This window comes from Microcaecilia unicolor, chromosome 3 (assembly GCF_901765095.1).
Source record: "Microcaecilia unicolor chromosome 3, aMicUni1.1, whole genome shotgun sequence".
NCBI lineage: Eukaryota > Metazoa > Chordata > Amphibia > Gymnophiona > Siphonopidae > Microcaecilia > Microcaecilia unicolor.
In genome coordinates this window covers 473,251,404-473,272,388 of record NC_044033.1, presented here as the reverse complement: position 1 = coordinate 473,272,388, position 20,985 = coordinate 473,251,404, and the positions used below count along the sequence as shown (strand labels likewise).

General features: G+C 44.2%; 1 protein-coding gene across 1 annotated transcript in view; it reads right to left on the bottom strand.

The window, feature by feature from the left end:
* Nucleotides 1–7,170: 7,170 nt before the first annotated feature.
* Nucleotides 7,171–20,985, bottom strand: part of ADGRB3 (adhesion G protein-coupled receptor B3) — a 1,672,438-nt gene continuing 1,658,623 nt past the window's right edge. Inside the window, exon 30 of the mRNA XM_030199002.1 lies at nucleotides 7,171–7,364. Coding sequence (XP_030054862.1) covers nucleotides 7,176–7,364 — 189 coding nt within the window. The 3' untranslated portion in view covers nucleotides 7,171–7,175. The remainder of the gene's footprint in view (nucleotides 7,365–20,985) is intronic.

Here is a 20,985-nt window from a genome sequence, read left to right as displayed (position 1 = left end):
ACATCTTTCTTACTCACCTTCTCACCCTAATTCAATATAACCATTGCCTTCTTTTCTGCTGTGCTCACATCCAGATACTTTATCATGTTCATTCCTCTAATTCTGACTTCACTGATCTTAATCTTTATCTTCAGAAAGTCTCTCCTGGCTGCACGATAACAGTTTATTCCTAAACTCCCCCATTGCAAGGCAATGCTCTTTCCTAATCATCATGCTCCCATCCCCTAGTAGCCTAGTGGTTACTGCAGCAACTTGAGAACCAGAGGAACTAGGTTCAATTCCCACTGCAGCTTCTTGTGACTCTGGGTAAGCCACTTAACCCTCCATTCCCTTAGGTGCAAAATAAGTACCTATATATAATATGTAAACTGCTTTGATTATAACCACAGAAAGGCAGTATATCAAGCACAATCCCTTTCTTCTCTCTGTGCCCTTCTTCTCTGCTTAGTTATCTTATGCTGGTCTTCCACTCTACTTCCTGAAATGCCTTCAATTTGTACAATCTACTGAAGTTTGTCTCTTAAATCACTCTAGTCCTTTTGATCATGTTACCGCACTCCTCCATCAGTTCACGCTTCTAATTCTTGTGTTCAATTCTCGCCTCCCCTCAGCTACTGACTACCTCTCCTGCTTCCTCGTTCCTTATATCCCATCATTTACACTTTGCTCAACCTCTGCTGACCATCTGCCACTCCCCTACCCCTCCCGTTATCTGTCTGGACTTCACTCATGCCTCTGCCATCAGCTAAACCAGTCCAGCTTTGGAACAGTTTGCCCGCTCATCTTTGGTCTGAACCCTCTTATGTTAGATTTAAAGCAGCTTTAAAAATTCATCCCTTCTGCCTTGCCTACCCTGCTTATTTATAATTCCCATCCCTTCTTTCTCTGGCAATTAACTGTTACGTACACCGCTTAGAAGCCAGTCCATGACATATGCAGTATATCAAATTTCTGTAAATAAATCGATACATAAATACATTTCTATGTTACTTTATTTCTAGCAGTACCTAAGAACACATGACCCAATGAAAACTAAATTGGGAAGCTCCAGTCTCAGACTCAGTTGCAGCAGCTCAGGGTATAAAACACAGTGTCTGGCAACACATCAACAGCAATAAGAAATATCAGACATCAAGAACCAGAGAAAAAGAGGCAGCAGACAAAGTCCAGAGAGGAGGATGGAAGCAGAGACCTGCCAAAACTATGCTCCATGGAAGACTGAGTTGACCTTCACTCTTCAAATGTCCAGATTCTGTGAAGCTTGTGTAGTTTGATCGGATATTTTCAGAATAATTTTGAAATATTGGGCTACACTAGACACAGGTGGGTTTTGGAATTTCTGCTTCAAAAATAAATACTCTTATATAAGAATCTATTTGTCTTTACTGGTAGCCTGTAGAGGAAGATGTGTTTGTTTGGAGTCACAGGATAGTAGAAACTGGAATCTCCCTTACCTGGTAAGGTAGGTTTGTTTTCCAGGACTCCTTGGGGAGTTCTATGAGGTGACAATGACTCCTTAGAGGTTTGTGGAGAATAACCTTTGTCAAGATGCTGAGCTGTAAGTTAAAATAGTGGTGTTTATATAATTAAGTTTCAAGAGCTATGCCCCACACTGGGTCCCAGGATGATGGGACACAGGCAGTGGTGTGCTGGAGCCGGCTCACACTGGCTCACAAGAGCCAGTTGTTAAATTGTTTGGCATCTTGCGAGCTGGTTGTTCTCCAAGTGCGAGCTGGCTTGCCTCTCCTCCCCTCACCCCGCAAGCTGCAGGGTCACAGACTCCCAGCACCGGCTCACCTGCCTGCCCTCAGCTCCCTGATAGCTTTCCTTTCCTTCCTGCCGCCGTCCTGCCTTTAAATATTTTATTTTAGCTCAAGTCACTCGGTGGCACTGAAAGCAGCAGGCTTGCCTCCAGCCTTCCCTTAACTCTTAGTGTCCCGCCTTCATTGTTCTGATGTATTTCATTGCTAACTCCCGGCTCCGTTCCTTCTATCTTGTTGCTCCCTATGCCTGGAATAGACTCCCTGAGCCAGTACGTCAGGCTCAGTCTCTGGCTGTCTTCAAGTCTAGGCTTAAAGCCCACCTCTTTGCTACTGCTTTTGACTCCTAACCATGACTCTCTTACTCAACACCCTCACTTATCACCCCTACCACTGCAATTTCCCCACCCCTAGCTGTCTGTTCGTCTGTCCAATTTAGATTGTAAGCTCTATTGAGCAGGGACTGTCTTTTCATGTTAATTTGTACAGCGCTGCGTAAGTCTAGTAGCGCTATAGAAATGTTTAATAGTAGTAGTAATAATTTCCTGTTTCTGCGAGGGCAGGATACTGAGAGGGAAACTGGAAGTGATCCAAGCCTGCTGCTTTCAGTGCCGCCACGCAACTTGAGCTAAAATAAAATATTTAAAGGCAGGGTGGCGGCAGGAAGGAAAGGAAGGCTATCGGGGAGCTGAGGGCAGGCAGGTGAGCCGGTACTGGGGGCTGGACCTGGAACTCGGGGCCTGAAAAGAGGGGCAGTTGGAGGCTGGGGTGAGTCACTGTACAAGGATGGGAGGCAAAGGAAAATCGCTGGACATGGAAGGGAGGGGAGGAGGGTAGGGGAAAGAGGAGAAATCGCTGGACATGGATGGTTAGGGGAAGGCAGAAGAGAATCACTGAACATGGATGGGAGAAGAGGGCAGGGGAGAGAGGAGAATCGCTGGACATGGATGGGAGGGGAGGATAGGGGTAAAGGAGAATCGCTGGACATGGAGGGGAGGGCAGAGGAGAATCGTTGGATATGGATGGGAGGGGAGGGGAGGACAGGGGATAGAGGAGAGTTGCTGGACATGGATGGATAGAGGGGAAGGCAGGAGAAATGCTGGACCTGGATGGAGGGCAAAGCCATGGGACCGGACGGGATCTACCCCAGGATATTGAGGGAGCTCAGAGAGGTTTTGGCGGGTCCTCTTAAAGATTTGTTTAATATATCCTTGCAGACTGGAGAGGTTCCGAGGGATTGGAGAACGGTGGAGGTGGTCCCTCTTCACAAAAGTGGTGATAAGGAAGAAGCCGGAAACTACAGGCCGGTAAGCCTCACTTCGATTATTGGAAAAGTAATGGAAGCAATGTTGAAGGAAAGGATAGTGAATTTCCCGGAAGCCAATAAGTTGCAAGATCCGAGACAACATGGTTTTACCAAAGGGAAATCGTGCCAAACGAATCTCATTGAGTTCTTTAATTGGGTGACAGGAGAATTGAATCAGGGACGAGCTATGGATGTAATCTACTTAGATTTCAGCAAAGCTTTTGACATGGTTCCCCACAGGAGGCTCTTAAATAAACTGGATGGGCTGAAGATAGGACCCGAAGTGGTGAACTGGATTAGGAACTGGTTGACGGACAGATGCCAGAGGGTGGTGATAAATGGAATTCGCTCGGAGGAGGGAAAGGTGAGTAGTGGGGTGCATCAGGGATCGGTGCTGGGGCCGATTCTGTTCAATATATTTGTGAGTGACATTGCCAAAGAGTTAGAAGGTAAAGTTTGCCTATTTGCGGATGATAGTAGGATCTGAAACAGAGTGGACACCCGGGAGGGAGTGGAAAAAAAGAAAAAGGATCTGAGGAAGCTAGAAGAATGGTCTAAGGTTTGGCAATTAAAATTCAATGCGAAGAAATGCAAAGTGATGCACTTAGGGAATAGAAATCCACGGGAGACGTATGTGTTAGGCGGTGAGAGTCTGATAGGTACGGACAGAGAGAGGGATCTTGGGGTAATAGTAACTGAGGATTTGAAGGCGACGAAACAGTGTGTCAAGGCGGTGGCCGTAGCTAGAAGGTTGTTAGGCTGTATAGAGAGAGGGGTGACCAGCAGAAGAAAGGGGGTGTTTATGCCCCTGTATAAGTCATTGGTGAGGCCCCAACTGGAGTATTGTGTTCAGTTTTGGAGGCCGTATCTTGTTAAGGATGTAAAAAGAATTGAAGCGGTGCAAAGAAAAGCTACGAGAATGGTATGGGATTTGCGTTACAAGACGCCAATCCCATACCATTACAAGACGGTAACAAGACGTATGAGGAGAGACTTGCTGAACTAAACATGTATACTGTGGAGGAAAGGAGAAACAGGGGTGATATGATACAGACGTTCAAATATTTGAAAGGTATTAATCCGCAAACAAACCTTTTCCAGAGATGGGAAGGTGGTAGAATGAGAGGACATGAAATGAGATTGAAGGGGGGCAGACTCAAGAAAAATGTCAGGAAGTATTTTTTCACAGAGAGAGTAGTGGATGCTTGGAATGCCCTCCCGCTGGAGGTGGTGGAAATGAAAACGGTAACGGAATTCAAACATGCGTGGGATAAGCATAAAGGAATCCTGTGCAGAAGGAATGGATCCTCAGGAGCTTAGTCAAGATCGGGAGGCGGGGCTAGTGGTTGGGAGGCGGGGATAGTGCTGGGCAGACTTATACGGTCTGTGCCAGAGCCGGTGGTGGGAGGCGGGGCTGGTGGTTGGGAGGCGGGGATAGTGCTGGGCAGACTTATACAGTCTGTGCCAGAGCCAGAGGTTGGCAGGCGGTGCTGGTGGTTGGGAGGCGGGGATAGTGCTGGGCAGACTTATATGGTCTGTGCCCTGAAGAGCACAGGTACAAATCAAAGTAGGGTATGCACAAAAAGTAGCACAAATGAGTTATCTTGTTGGGCAGACTGGATGGACCGTGCAGGTCTTTTTCTGCCATCATCTACTATGTTACTATGTTACTATGAGGAGAGGGAAGACAGGAAGGAGATACACATGGATGGAGGAGAGGGGAGAGAGGAGAAATGCTGGACATGGATGGAGCAGAAAGAAGGGAAGAGAGGAGAAATGTTGGAGGGAAGGAAAGACAGAGGAAGGAGATGCACATGGACGGAAAGGAGGGGAGAGAGTTGAAATGCTGGACATGGATGGAGGGGAGTGAAGATAGAGGAAGTGAGATGAACATGGATGGAGCGGAGGAGAGAGGAGAAATGCTGGACATGGATGGATGAGAGGGAAGAGAGAGGAAGGAGATGCATATGGATGGAGGGGAGAGGAGAAAGAGGAAGGAGGTGTCTTGCAAGGCTGCCCTTATAAGTCTCGGCAGCCATTTTAAAGAAGATGTGTCAGGAGGAGGTTCAGCACCGGCAGCGGACAGGAAAGACTGGGGATCTTTCCTGCCCCGAAGAATCCACTAGACCACCAAGGATGCTGCCTTCAGGTATGTGCTGGGAGTGGGACCCTTCGGCTCGGGGGAGTAGGTAGGAGGTCTGTAATAGGGGTAGGGAGAATACTGTAAAAAAAAAAGTTAATTTTTTTAAAATGCCGCTGGCTTGTGCATAGGGATGTACACAGAGGAAGTATAATAAGGGAATTACTTTTCATAGGTAGAGTGGTAATTTGTTATAAATTGTAATCAGTGTATCATTTGGAGGGGATGTTTATAGGGATACCTAACCCTGTTATTGCTGCAGAGATTTTTTTTTCTCCTGGTAAAGGGCTTCTAAAACAGACATCATGTTATGGGAATCAGGTGCTCAAAGTTGTTTTATTCTATTTACTTATTTATGGCATTTTATCCCACATTAAACATGAATTAGATTGGAACCTGGGAGAATTAAAAAAAAAACATTTCCCAGAGAAAGTAATGCATTCCCCCCCCCCCCCCCCCCAGGCTCTCTCCCCAGGAAAAATGTTTCTGCAATTTGGGGGGGAGTGCAGAAGTGGATGGGAGCGCAGAGGTGGATCGGGGGGGGGGGGGGGGAGCAGAGGTGGACAGGGCGGCACAGAGGTGGACTGGGGAGAGAGCCTGTTGTTAAAAATTTACCAGCACACCACTGGATATAGATTAGGTCTTGAAACTAGCCACAAATGTGTAAAGTTAGGCCAGTAACATGGTACCATCTATAACTATTTTGTTGACTTTTATTCCCATAGTATGAAATAGCTCAGTTGTTGCTGTTGTGTGAATCATTGGTTTGCTAGAATTGCATTAATAGTGTCTCAGTGTTCATGTGATGGATGCAAAGGGGCCTACAGCAATGATCCAGTTCAGCAACACAAGGTTAATGGACCAGTCTGAATGCAGAAGCTTCTAATTCTTTTTGTAATATTTTAAAAGCTTATTTTTCATAAGTTATGCCACTTTCTCAGTTAAAATGTTTTCATGCTTCCATGGTAGGCTTTATTCAAATTTCCAGAGCTTATGCATTGTTTGATTTAATGTTATGCACCTGTTCTCTGGCATTTTGCCTAGTATTTTCTATACACAAATTTCTGGAGAGCAGACATATAAGAATGCTTCTGAACAGAGCTGCATTATAGGATTCTGAAAGGTCAGATTAATGTGGCGTATTTCTTTTCTAATTGAGACTGTGTGGGAAATATGGAATAGCTGTACAAATACCTTCTTATATCTGCTAAATAATTGTCCTCAAAGGAATAGCAAGATAACACTGTCAAAGCTGTGAATATATTTTTAGCATGTCTAAGCTTTTTTTTCACCTTATTTAAAAATGTGCAAATCCCCACATAGGAGATCCACAATTAAAGACACCAATGAAACCGATATGTAGACAAAAGTTTATTTACACCATACAACATTTTAAATATTTTATACACAGCTGCAGCAGGGAAAGCCATTCTGAGCTTTCCAGAGAAAACTGCAATAATAAAGATGTGAAATATATTATTCATATAAAAGTGAGATTATTACTTTATTGCATTTAAAGCAATGAAGAATGTAGCTCAACAAACATTCATTTAATGACAAAAACTTTGCTTTTATCTTATAAAGTAAAAAGTGTAGTAATGGCCAAACAGACTGTTATAAACCTTAAAAACTGCATAAATATGTACATTGTGCTCCATGGTGAAGTTTTTTGAAAACTAAACCAAATGAAGCCGTTACAACATGAACCGTTGCTTGAGGTTTATCTATAAAGATTACCTTACAAATCCATTCCACGGGTACTTACAACACATGATGGTAAGAATTGTACACCTGGGTCTCCACTAGATTTCCTAGTGAGATAAGATGAAAATAAAACCCCACTGACATTTGGCACATGAAGATCCTGACATTACAGTGATCACAAATGTCCAGATAGGAATGCCAGGCTTCCAAAGTCTCTCACGTGTGTCAGTGCAACAACTTTAGGGCTGAGTTCAATTTGAATTTGTTAAACTTCTGTTTGAAAGTCACCTTCCTGCACATCCAAAGGCAAACTCAGACATTTTTCCCATTCTGCTGGTCTTAGTTCTAAGGTATCTTTTGCCTCTGAATCTAATACATTTACTGTGGTGTAATGTTGGTATTCACTAATATTTTTGAAATTGTCCCATGGATTCTTGTTTGCTGTTGGATTTTCCTGTGAAGGAGACAACAGAAAAAAAAAACAAAGAAAGCAACGTTAGTGAATGGATCTGTGTTGATCTCGGTGTGCTTTCTCCAACTCCTCACTTTTTGGCTTCTGAAATGACCTGCTGCACTGCTGCTAGAGAGACCACATTCTCATATGTGAGAGGCTCCTGTCTGGTTAAATTGTGCTGTGCAGGTCAGGAGGAGATATTCAATAGTACTGAGCAGCACTGCTGAATAGCCCCTTTGACCACTGCAGCACTGTCTGGCCATTGAAGGCAGTCAGGGAGTAGACTCTGGGTGGCGATATTCAGTGACAGTGCCTGCATAGCTAACTAGGCAAGGTGGACCACTTAAATAGCAGTTCCAACTTTGCCTGGAGTAGCCATATGGGTATGGCACTGAATATCATCCATATCCAGATGAATCCTAGGTATTGCCACTCTCCCAGTATTCAGTGCCAGTGTCTGGACATGGCCCAACACTGAATATCCAGGTTTAATTCAGCCAGCAGTGGCGAACATTTTTTAAAAAAACCACTGACTAAATATCAACCAATAAAATTATAAATGCTTCTTAAAATATCAGTAGAGACATTTCAGACTATTTGCATAGACACATATTAGTTGGTCATTGTTACATATGAGATACAGACAGCCAGTTATATAGCAAGAGTCAGAAGAAGAAAAAGTGTGATTTTAATATCCTGTACTTTTTGTACTTTTAGTGCATTTTGTTCTAAGAATTGCCATACTTGTTCGGACCAAAGATCCATCAAGTTCAGATTTGAACTATGGCAAATCCAAGTCACAAGTACAAGTCAGGATGCCATAATATAGTAAGATCACATGCTATTTACCACCATGGATAGGCAGTGGTTTTCCCCAAGTCTATCTTAATAATGGTTTATGAAATTTTCCTCTAGAAATGTGTCCAAACATTTCTTAAACCCACAATACTAATTGTTTTTGTCATACCCTCTGGCAACAAACTCCACATCCTAACTATGTATTGAGTAGAAAAATATTTTCTCCTATTTCTTCTTGTGGTGGTTCCTCTAGTCTCTGTATTTTTTTTCCAAGCTATTGTTAGTAATATATAATTTATCTTTAAAATCAAGCATGGTAGCAGAAGATTGGAGTGTGGTCAATGTAATGCCAGTTTATAAAAAGGGTTCCAGAGAGGATCCAGGAAATTATAGACCAGTGAGCCTGATGTTGGTGTTGGGCAAAATGGTAAGAGACTATTATAAAGAACAAAATTACAAAGTATATATATGTAGGAATGGCTTAATGAGACAAAGCCAACATGGATTTAGTCAAGGGAAATCTTGCCTCACTGATCTACTGCATTTCTTTGAAGGAGTGAATAAACATGTGGATAAAGGTGAGCTGGTTGATATTGTATATCTGGATTTTCAAAAGGAGTTTGACAAAGTAAATCATGGAAGACTCTTTAGGAAATTAGAAAGTCATAGGATAAGAGGTAATACTCTATTGTGAATTAAAAAATGATTTAAAGAGAGAAGGGTTAAATGGTCAGTATTCTCAATGGAAAAGGGTAGATAGGTCTGTGCTGGGACTGCTACTTCTTGCGTACATCTAGTAGCTCTATAGAAATTATAAGTAGTAGTAGTAGTAGCTTATTTATAAATGATCTACATATGGGAATAACTAGTGAGGTAATGAAATTTGCTGATGACACAAAGTAATTCAATGTTGTTAAATCACAATAGGATTGTGAAAAATTACAAGAGGATCTTACAAGACTGGGGTGCCCTTTTACTAAGCTGTGTAGGCATCTATGCACGCCCAACATGCGTCAATTTGGAGTTGCTGCTCAGCTACCACGTGGCTCTTGGGGTAATTTCATTTTTGATGCATTTCTCCTACGCACACCGGAAAATAATTTTTATTTTCTGGTGCGTGGCAGAAACCAGGTGGTAATCATCATTCTACATAGGTAGATGATTACTAAACAGTTAACGCATGAGATCTTACCATTAAGTCAATGGCTGGTGGTAAGGTCTCAGACGCAAAATGGATGCACGCCAATTTTAATTTTGCTGCACGTTCATTTTGGGCAAAAAATTTTAAAAAGGCTTTTTTTATAGGCACGCTGAAAAATGGAATTGCGCGCGCCCAAAACACGCACCTACACTACTGCAGCCCATTTTTCATCGCATCTTAGTAAAAAGGCCCGTTGGAGACTTGGAAGGGCATAATCGAAAGGGGTGCCCAAGTTTTCCTGAGGACGTCCTCGCAGGATGTCATGGCGAAAAGGCGGGGACACCTGTATTATAGAAACAAGATGGGCATCCATCTTTCATTTCGATAATACAGTCGGGGACGCCCAAATCACAAAATTTAGGTCGACCTTAGAGATGGTCGTCCTTAGAGATGGTCATTCCTGATTTTTGGTGATAATGGAAAACGAGGACATCCATCTCAGAAATGACCAAATCCAAGCCATTTGGTGGTGGGAGGAGCCAGCATTCGTAGTGCATTGGTCCCTCTCACATGCCAGGACACCAACCGGGCGCCCTAGGGGGCACTGCAGTAGACTTCATAAATTGCTCCCAGGTGCATAGCTCCCTTACCATGTGTGCTGAGCCCCCCCAAATCCACCACCCACAACTGTACACCACTACCATAGCCCTTATGGGTGAAGGGGAGCACCTACATGTGGGTACATTGGGTTTCTGGTGGGTTTTGAAGGGATCACATTTACCACCACAAGTGTAACAGGTAGGGGAGGGTATGGGCCTGGGTCCGCCTGCCTGAAGTGCACTGCACCCACTAAAACTGCTCCAGGGACCTGCATACTGCTGTCACTGAGTTAGGTATGACATTTGAGGCTGGCATAGAGGCTGTCAAAAAATATTTAAAAATTGTTATTTCTAGGGTGGGAGGGGGTTAGTGACCACTGGAGGAGTAAGGGGAGGTCATCCCCGATTCCCTCCGATAGTCAGTTTGGGCACCTTTTTGAGGTTTGGTCGTAACAAAAAATGGACCAAGTAAAGTTGCCGAAGTGCTCGTCAGGTACGTCCTTCTTTTTTCCATTACCGGTTGAGGATGCCCGTGTGTTAGGCACGCCTCAGTCCCGCCTTCGCTATGCATCCAACACACCCCTGTGAACTTTGGTCATCCCTGCGACGGAAAGCAGTTGAGGACGCCCAAAATCGGCTTTCGATTATATCGATTTAGGAGATCCTGGGAGAAGGACGCCCATCTCTTGATTTGTGTTGAAAGATGGGCGCCCTTCTCTTTCAAAAATAAGCCTGTTGGTATCCAAATAGCAGATGACGTTTAATGTGAGTAAGTAGAAAGTGATGCATATGGGAAAGAAGAACCCAAACTATAGCTATGTGATGCAAGGTTTCACATTAGGAGTCACCGACCAGGAAAATAATCTAGGTGCCATTGTTGATAATGATACATTGGAAACCCTCTGCTCAGTGTGCAGTGGCATCTAAGAAAGCAAATAGAATGTTAAGAATTATTAGGAAAGGAATGGTAAGCAAAAATGAGAATGTCATAATGCCTTTGTACTCTTCCATGGTTCAACCGCATCTCAAACACTGTGTGCAATTCTGGTCGCTGAATCTCAAAAAAGATATAGTGCAATTAGAAAAGGTACAGAGAAGGGCGACAAAAATGATGAAGGGGATGGTACGACTACCCTATGAGGAAAGGCTAAAGCAGCTAGGGATCTTCAGCTTGGAGAAAAGACAGCTGAGAGGAGATATGATAGAGGTCTATAAAATACTGAGGGAGTGGAACAGGCAGACAAGAATTGCTTGTTTACTCTTTCCAAAAATACTAGCACTAGGGGCATGCAATGAAGTTCCTAAGTAGAATATTTAAAACATCAGAGAAAATATTTCTTCACTCAACGTATAAGTATACTCTGGAATTCTTTGCCAGAGAATGTGGCAAAAGCAGTTAGCTTAGCAGGGTTTATGAAAGGTTTGGATAATTTTGTAAAATAAAAGTCCATAAGCCATTATTAAGAAGGACTTGGGAAAATCCACTGCTTATTTCCAGGATGAGCAGCATAAAATCTGTTTTACTGTTCTGGGATCTTGCCAGGCACTTGCAAACTGGATTGGCACTGTTGGAAACAGGATGCTGGGCTTGATAGATCTGCGGTCTGTCCCTGTATGGCAACACTTATGTTATGTTCTTAAACAATCAGTTTGTGTTTATCCATTTCCCTTCATTCATCATTTTATAGAGACCTCTATCATATCTCCCCTCAGTGGTCTCCTCTCCAACCTAGCCTCTTTAGACTTTCCTCTTTGGGAAGTTATCCCATCCCCTTTATAATTTTGGTCACCCTTCTCTGCACCTTTTGTAATTTGGCTATATCTTTTTTGAGGTTCAATGTCCAGACTTGTTCACAGTATTCAAGGTATGGTCACAACCATGGAACAAAGGCAGGCATGACTAGGGAGCAATCCTGCCCAGGGACGCACTACACCACCAGGGATTCGTAAATGTAGGCACATGGGGTTTGGTTTAGATCTCATTTGTTTTGCATCTTACTACTAGGTACCCTGTGGTGGCTTAGTTATCACTGCATTACAGTAATTTAAGTGTCATTTGTGCCCATTAACATGTATTAAGGGGCAAATAATGCAATTTATAGCCCTAATGCAGCTTGATAACTACCCTCTTAATAAATTTAATCTTGTCTAATCCACAGATGTTAATCACCTCCCTCATTGTTCCAATACCTACATCATTTATAAATATGGTAAACTGCATTGGCCTCAATACAGATCCATGGTGTACTCCATTATTCACCTTTATGAATTGAGAAAATTGTTCATTTAACCCTACTCTCTATTTTTCATCTTTTAACTTGTTACCAATCTACTATAGGACATTGCTTCCTATCTAATGGTTTCTAAAGTTCCTCAGCAATCTCTGATGAGTAACTTTACTTGAATATACTTTTAATTGTTTTATGTTTTATAAATGCTGATTTTATTTATTAATTATTGCTATACTTATCTTTGATTTTTTGAACAGAAAGGTGAGCAAATGTGAACAGATGATTAAAAAACACAAGTGAAAAAAGTCTTAATTTATCTGTCTATTCAGTTGAACTGTCCAGGATATCAATACCAGGGATAAATAACTTATTTTCTTGGATATAGATTAATCAAAAAGTTAGGACATATTAAATGCATCACACCTTTTGCATGCTATGGTCAGAAAACAAATTGTCCGCTCACTGCCTAAAAGACAATTTCCTGATAATGCCATTTAATTACTCCATACTGTGCACCTGAAATGCACCATTGCCATTTTCATAAATCAGGATAAACAATACTGAAAGAATTTGATGGTATTAAATATTTTTTATTACACATTTTTATTTGAGATTAAGAGGGGCATTTTTGATATGATGTCCAAATGGCGAAATAAATGCTTGTTGGAAAAAGTTTAAAAACAAGTCCATAATGGAAGAAAAACTAAACATTTTCTGATATTCGAAAATACACATGGGGCCGATATTCAGAACGCAGGAGTTAGCCGGCTGCCATCCTTGGTTGGCGCTGATCCCGGATATTCAATTCCAGGCTGTTTCTGTTGACTGTCATTGACTATCTGATTTCTTTTTGGCTGATTTAAACTTACCTGACCAAGTCGATATTGAGTGCTGGCTGGTTAAGTTTAAACCAGCCAAAGATAGGCTGCTATTTCGGTGGCCCATTTGGCTGCCAAATTTAGCCAGGGAGGTGCTGAATATTCATGGATAGCCAGCTATATCATGCGATATGGCCGGTAATCTGCTAAGCGTTGACCGCTAATTTTCAGCGGGAGATAACCAGCTATCTTGTGCTGAATATTGGCAGAATAGCCAGTTAAGCACTGTTTAACAGGCCAGTATCTGTTCCTGGCAGGTTAAATAGTGCTGAATATTGGGTGGGAAAAATGTTTTGAAAGAGGATGTACTGAAAACATCCTAGATGTTTGGAGATAAATGTTTTCGCCAATTGAAAATACACTACGCAAAACATGAAACAGCGGCACTTGTTCCCGCGTAAAAAAAAAACCTGTTCAAGGCAACAGCACGACGTTCCCTCCATGTGCATATATACCTTGGCATGTGAAGGAATGCTCAACAATGTGCCCAGCTATGTGTCTGAGAAGGGAGCCAAATTTCTCTGTGGAGGAGACAGGGCTATTGATCCTCCTGTGACTCAGGCACAGGAGAAACATAATGAAGCACCACCACCACCACCACCACCACCTGCCTCCACACAATTTTATTTATTTATTTGGATTTTGCTCACACCTTTTTCAGTAGTAGTTCAAGGTGAGTTACATTCAGGTACACTGATATTTCCATGAGAGCATGGCAATCATTAAGGAGCAGCTTAGAAAGGTGAGTGGTGCAGCTTTGCCCCCCCAGGATCACAACACCACTCATGTGGAAGCACTATACATATGCAGGGTCACATGCACAGAGTTCCCTTTGTTGTTGCACTACATGTTATTGCTTTTTCATAAGAAAGAAAAGGAAATGTTGCTGAAATCAGCAGAATGTATAGAATATCTGATGACAACTAATTATGGGCCCCCCTCCACTAAGAAGGCAATGCTAAAATGAGGGGCTGCACATATCTGAACCTCCCCCCCATCTGCATCCTGGCCCATGCACACATACTGGTGGGAATGTCCCCACCTCCCAGCAACAGTGCACATGCTCCACAGAAAGGACAACATGCCACCCTCTTTTTCCCACGGCTACCTCACCTCACACGGAACTTGTGCCTATGTAATGCATACCCGGCTCCTCAGCCCCTCCCCCATCTGCCTGTTGCCATCTGTCACAGGTTATGTAAGGAGCATTGCGCAACATGCTGTCAAAAATAATAATGCATGCGACTCCAAGAAGGGCAATCAACTGAACCCTTTCTCCAGCAACTTGTGTTTGCAGACACTTTGGAAAAAACTGAGTCTCTTTGGTGCCGGTACAGGCATGTCCAGTGTGAAGACTCTGCTCTAATCTGGCACAAGTGGGAGCACCTCAGGGTCTGACGTAAGTGCCACAGCCAAAACACCCCTATAACAGCTGTGTCCATGATCAAGGCCTGAGTATGCATCTATCCTTGTTACAGTGTGCCCACAACCCTCATATCTACTAGAATGTGTTGCAGCCAACCCCCAACCTATGAAATGACATGGAAAGGAGGGGGGTGGGGTGGGGGGAAGCTCTTTGGTCAGCATCCTCCATCAACCAATACAAAAGTGCCTAGTGTGTCACACACACCTACCTAACACTTTGCAGCCACTTTGGCAAGGGAAAAAAAGTGTAATGCTAAACACCCACAGTAGGAATCAAACACACATCCCCTGCCTTCAGGGCACACAGCCCTACCCCTATGCCAAATACACTGACCACAGAGGGTTGTGACACCATCATTTGCCCCCCAAATGGATGGTCTCCCATGCCCCCTAACCCACACTCATTGGATATACCATTGTTTGCTCCAAAGTTCGGTATGCTGCCCTGTGAGACACCCCTCAAGGTCAAACGTGAGGCCCTCTGAAATCTCCACGTTATAGTGGTCCCCTAACCACCACTATGGAAAAACCCACCTATGTGTACACTTCTCTCCCCCCCAAGCACCCCAAAAGTATGGGCATGAGTCATGAGTTGATGTGCAGTCACCACCATCAGTGAGGGCCCTAAAACAGTTGGCATCAGTGACCCCAAACCTAGGTTTCCCACCTTGATGTCTGGAATCTGCCCTTTTCATTGGGGTCCTGGTACAGGTAGCCAGAAGGATCAGCAGCCTTGACAGGGTCCCCTGCCATCTCCCACCCATTCACACCCACATCCCTGACAAAAACGAAAACAATGGCTCCATCCATGCAACAGTGCAGTGCCATACTACTGCCTGCTGATTCAGGGCATTCCATCAGGCTTAGAACTCATCCTGCGTGCCATGGCCAGACCACCCTCTCAAGGGACAAACATTATAATTACTTCCGAGGTTATCTGCTTTGTCAGCTTGTTAGTGCCATACATCACACATGTTACCCGGGTAGCAATTACTGCCCCCCAGTTGCCATGTGCCTGCCTCCCAAGAGCCAGCTGCACCACTATGCAAACCATATAGGATGCGTTGATCTCAATTGCAAACATTTTACACACATGGCACACCCCCAGCTGCTGAAGAGCCTGCCTAGGACCAGCCTTCCCCACAAGAGCCTGCTCAGGACCAGCCCAACCCAAAGATAGTGTGGGAGGAGGCTGAAATGGATCCTGGGCACTGGGAGGTATCACTCTCCCCACAACCTATGGAGGACGAGGAGGGGGAGGACACCTGGAGGGACATGCCTGTACTGGAGGAGGAAGAAAGAGCACAGGATCTTCCCACCCTGCACCTACGCTGGAGATCACAGCAGTTGAGGGCTGCCCTGAAATGGTTGCCATGCCTGCTGCTGGGCTAACCCAACTAGAAGGGTATGGAGTCCAGGTGTGCGGATGTTATAATGCCGTTGTATCGCTCCATGGTGCGACCGCACCTGGAGTATTGTGTTCAGTACTGGTCTCCGTATCTCAAAAAAGATATAGTAGAATTGGAAAAGGTACAGCGAAGGGCGACGAAAATGATAGTGGGGATGGGACGACTTTCCTATGAAGAGAGGCTGAGAAGGCTAGGGCTTTTCAGCTTGGAGAAGAGACGGCTGAGGGGAGATATGATAGAAGTGTATAAAATAATGAGTGGAATGGATCGGGTGGATGTGAAGCGACTGTTCACGCTATCCAAAAATACTAGGACTAGAGGGCATGAGTTGAAGCTACAGTGTGGTAAATTTAAAACGAATCGGAGAAAATTTTTCTTCACCCAACGTGTAATTAGACTCTGGAATTCATTGCCGGAGAACGTGGTACGGGCGGTTAGCTTGACGGAGTTTAAAAAGGGGTTAGATAGATTCCTAAAGGACAAGTCCATAGACCGCTATTAAATGGACTTGGAAAAATTCCGCATTTTTAGGTATAACTTGTCTGGAATGTTTTTACGTTTGGGGAGCGAGCCAGGTGCCCTTGACCTGGATTGGCCACTGTCGGTGACAGGATGCTGGGCTAGATGGACCTTTGGTCTTTCCCAGTATGGCACTACTTATGTACTTATGTAACCCCAGCTCCTGCAGCAAGTCTCAACCATGAACAGAGACTTGTTGTAGGAAGCTGGCGGCCCAATAAAAAATACTGACCCACATTGTGATAATGCTCAGGATGCTTTGTCTGTAATGGCACCAGCCTCAATAAGGGCAATGGGCAATAACTAGTATGTAAATAGTTTTTAGTGTTTGTTTGTTACATATATAATGTTTACAGTTTTTGGCATACAAAGCTTTGTCTGTGTCTCCACTTTGTAAAAAATGTGTTGATTTCATGAAATGCAAGGTTGACTGGTGCTGTGTTGCCAACACTACTAGACAAGCCCTGGGAAAGGGAAACTGCAGAAATGTGGATGGGGGGGGGGGGGGGGGGGGTAAGGGTGACTGATGGGGAGAGAAGTGTCCAAAGGTCTCTCAATATCCACAATCAGAACAACCCTCCTGAATGTCACGTGCTTGACCAGAGGGCTGTGCTAACAGAGAGGGATCTAATATGCCCTGCAGAAGAAAGAATGCCCTGTGGGACTTAAATCTGGCCCTCCAGGATCTAAGGCCACATCCCAAACCATCATGTTGTGGCTCCAGTAGGCCAAAATTAGGTGATGGAACATGTGTTAGGGCCTGTCACAGCCAGTGATAAAGTTGGAACTAAGGTTGCCCACCGTAGCACTTGACACAGGTGAAAGGTACAAGCTACTACCTATTCCCCAAGGGAGGGGGAGGGACACATAGGACTGCAGTCTCCCTTTCCACTCCCTTCTCCAGATCATGGCTGTAGGAGATCTGGGAGTGGGGCCATTCCCCAGTTGACTCATGAGACCAGTTATTGACGTGCCAGGTTTTGGAGCCAGGCTGGTCCCTCAGTTGATGAGGAGATGGCCTTGAAAAATCTGTTCACATGCAGCTCACTTAACACGTGAAATTCAACCCCATAATCCCACCCCCTTCACTGTGCAGACCCATATCCTTTTGGCAGACTGCAAAGTTAAGATGTGTTGTCTCTCATTATCCTTCCAGCTGGTACCAACCAGCAGAAGTGCATAGGCAGTGACTAGATTATATTTTACTCTCTGTTCTGCATGCTTCCTTGCCTATAGTAAACAAGGCAGAGGGCTTGGGAAGATGTGCAAACAGCTGCTTCATATCTACATATTGACATAGTTACAGCAACGGTGGATATTGGAGAGGAGAGAAGGGAAACAAACTAGATAAAACTATGGGATATATATATACATGAGGAGGGAAAGGAACTGTTGTTATACACATCTGTTGTCTCACAATAGCAACCACTCAGGTAGTGAGTGGCAGGTGTCGTTAACTGTAGCAGATACTAGACTTTACTTGGTGTTCAGTAGGCCAGAGGGCAAGGGAATAGTGTAGGCACCAGCCAGGAGCCGTCTGCAGGGAAGGAAAAACAGAAACAGTTAATGGAGAACCTCCTCCTGTGGGTTTTGCGGATGATCCTATAGAGGGTGAGGAGCCCCACATCAGGCCCCACTGAACAAGAGGGGCAGTAAAATGATAATTTTAAAAGAAGCTGGAATTCTGACACTTGTGGGGGTGACTGACTTTTAAAGAATTACAATACATAAATAATATGGTCCTCCTCATCTCTGGGAATGGGTGGGCACATGGGCAGAGTTGACTCAAATAGAGATGTGGAGGACTGGCAGTAAACAATAAGAGTCAGCAGAAAAGAGACATGAAGTGCAAGGCTGGAGAGAAATCACCCGATGTGGACCCCATGAACCTTAGGCATGTGGATAACATGGTGCACACATTGATTCCCAGGGCATCCTCCCCCACCCTTAGGTAAGTAGCTACAAATGGGTGTCTCCACAACATGACCCTTGACCCCTTAACGTCCCTCTTAGGAATGTTAATGCAACATTGAGGTTCACAAATGGCATCTAAATCACAGGATTTAGATGTCATTCTTCCCAAACCATTTCCATGTGTGGGTCTAAAAGTGTACATGGAGATGTATGTTCAGGAAGACTGCAACAGGCTAGCTAGTCCAATAGACACATTTCCTCTACTTTCCCTATGCAGGCGAGAACATGGAGTTATATGGAGAGCCTGGAGTTAGCAGCCAGCAGGTAGGGCAGCTAAATCAGGAGGAGGAAGGTGAATCAGTGGCAGCTGAGGGCTCACAGGAGGGCATCATGCGAGAGGAAGTATATGCAGAGAACACCTGTTCGAAGTCATCTGCAAGGAGTGATGAGCAGGAGCAATTTGTGGTGCATCTCCCCCTGGTGGCATTTGCAGATGGCCCAATAGAGGCAGAGGAGGTTGTTGAGGAGCCACAGCTGGCCCGTAGAAGACCCTACCATCACAGGTGGCAGGTGCTGAGGATGGCCAACAAATTGCTGGCGCAGAATTTGCAGCTGGCAGACTAGTGTATGTATTGTAATGATTTGTAAATTGGCTTATAACTGGGTAAACCGGTATATAAATTTCTGGCTAAATGGTTCCCATGAATGGGATGCAAACATACCAGGCTATAATCTATTTAGGAAGGATAGAGAGGGATGTAAAGGTGGAGGAGTAGCTCTGTATGTGAGAAATGATATCACGGCGACTGAAATGACAGGGACCTGGGGAAAAAAAGAAGCGATATGGATCACCTTAAAAAGAGATGATAGAATCTCAGTCCATGTGGGTGTTGTCTACAGACCCCCGACACAACTGGAGTATGGCACTACTTATGTACTTATGTACTTAACTAGATAGGGATCTGATCGCGGATATTCAAAAGTTAGGAAAGAAAAGGGAGGTGCTGTTGCTGGGAGATTTCAATCTGCCGGATGTAGATTGGAAGGTTCCATCGGCGGAATCGGAGAGAAGTAGACAGATCGTGGATGCTTTCCAAAGCGTTTTGCTCAGACAAATGGTGACGGAACCTAGGAGGGAGGGAGCGATGCTGGATCTGGTGCTCACAAATGGGGATAGTGTGTCAAATGACCGAGTGGGTGCCCACCTGGGCGGCAGTGACCATCAAACGGTTTGGTTTGATATGACTGCTGTAGTGGAGGGCAGCCACTCAAAACTCAAAGTCCTGGATTTCAAGCGTGCTGACTTTATTAAAATGGGGGAATACCTGAGGAAGGAGCTGATGGGCTGGGAGGAAGTACAAGAAGTGGAAGGACAGTGGTCCAGGCTGAAAGAAGCTATAAATAGGGCCACGAACCTTTATGTAAGGAAAGTAAATAAAAGCAAGAGAAAAAGGAAACCGATATGGTTCTCCAAACAAGTGGCTGAGAAAATAAAGGCTAAAGAGTTGGCATTCCAGAAATACACAAAAACTCAAGAACAGGAACATGGGAAGGAATACCGGAGGAAACTGAAAAGCCAAGAGAGAGATACGTCTGGCGAAAGCGCAAGCGGAAGAACTAATGGCTAGAAATGTAAGGAGGGGTGACAAAAATTTCTTCAGGTATATTAGTGAAAGGAGAATGACTAAAAAGGGAATTGTGAGACTAAAAGATACTGCGAACCGCTATGTAGTTAGTGATGAAGAAAAAGCAAATTTGCTAAATAGATACTTTTGTTCTGTTTTCACAGAAGAAAATCCTGGAGCAGGACTGTGATGGACTGGAAAAAGTACAAATGAAAATGGAGTGGATACAGCATCATTTACAGAAGAGAGTGTGTATGAACAACTTGTAAAGCTAAAGGTGGACAAAGCCATGGGACCGGACGGGATCCACCCCAGGATATTAAGGGAGCTCAGAGAGGTTCTGGCGGGTCCTCTTAAAGATTTGTTTAATAAATCCTTGGAGACAGGAGATGTTCCGAGGGATTGGAGAATGGCGGAGGTGGTCCCTCTTCACAAAAGTGTTGATAGGGAAGTAGCTGGAAACTACAGGCCTCACTTCGGTTATTGGAAAAGTAATGAAAGCGATGCTGAAGGAAAGGATAGTGAATTTCCTGGAAGCCAATAAGTTGCAAGATCCGAGACAACATGGTTTTACCAAAGGGAAATCGTGCCAAATGAATCTCATTGAGTTCTTTGATTGGGTGACAGGAGAATTGAATCAGGGACGAGCTATGGACATAATCTACTTAGATTTCAGCAAAGCTTTTGACAAGGTTCCCCCACAGGAGGCTTTTAAATAAACTGGATGGGCTGAAGATAGGACCTAAAGTGGTGAACTGGATTAGGAACTGGTTGACGGACAGACGCCAGAGGGTGGTGGTGAATGGAGTTAGCTCGGAGGAGGGAAAGGTGAGTAGTGGAGTGCCTCAAGGATCGGTGCTGGGGCCGATTCTGTTCAATATATTTGTGAGTGACCTCGCCGAAGGGTTAGAAGGTAAAGTTTGCCTATTTGCGGATGATACTAAGATCTGTAACAGAGTGGACACCCCGGAGGGAGTGGAAAACATGAAAAAGGATCTGAAGAAGCTAGAACAATGGTCTAAGGTCTGGCAATTAAAATTCAATTCAAAGAAATGCAAAGTGATGCACTTAGGGAATAGAAA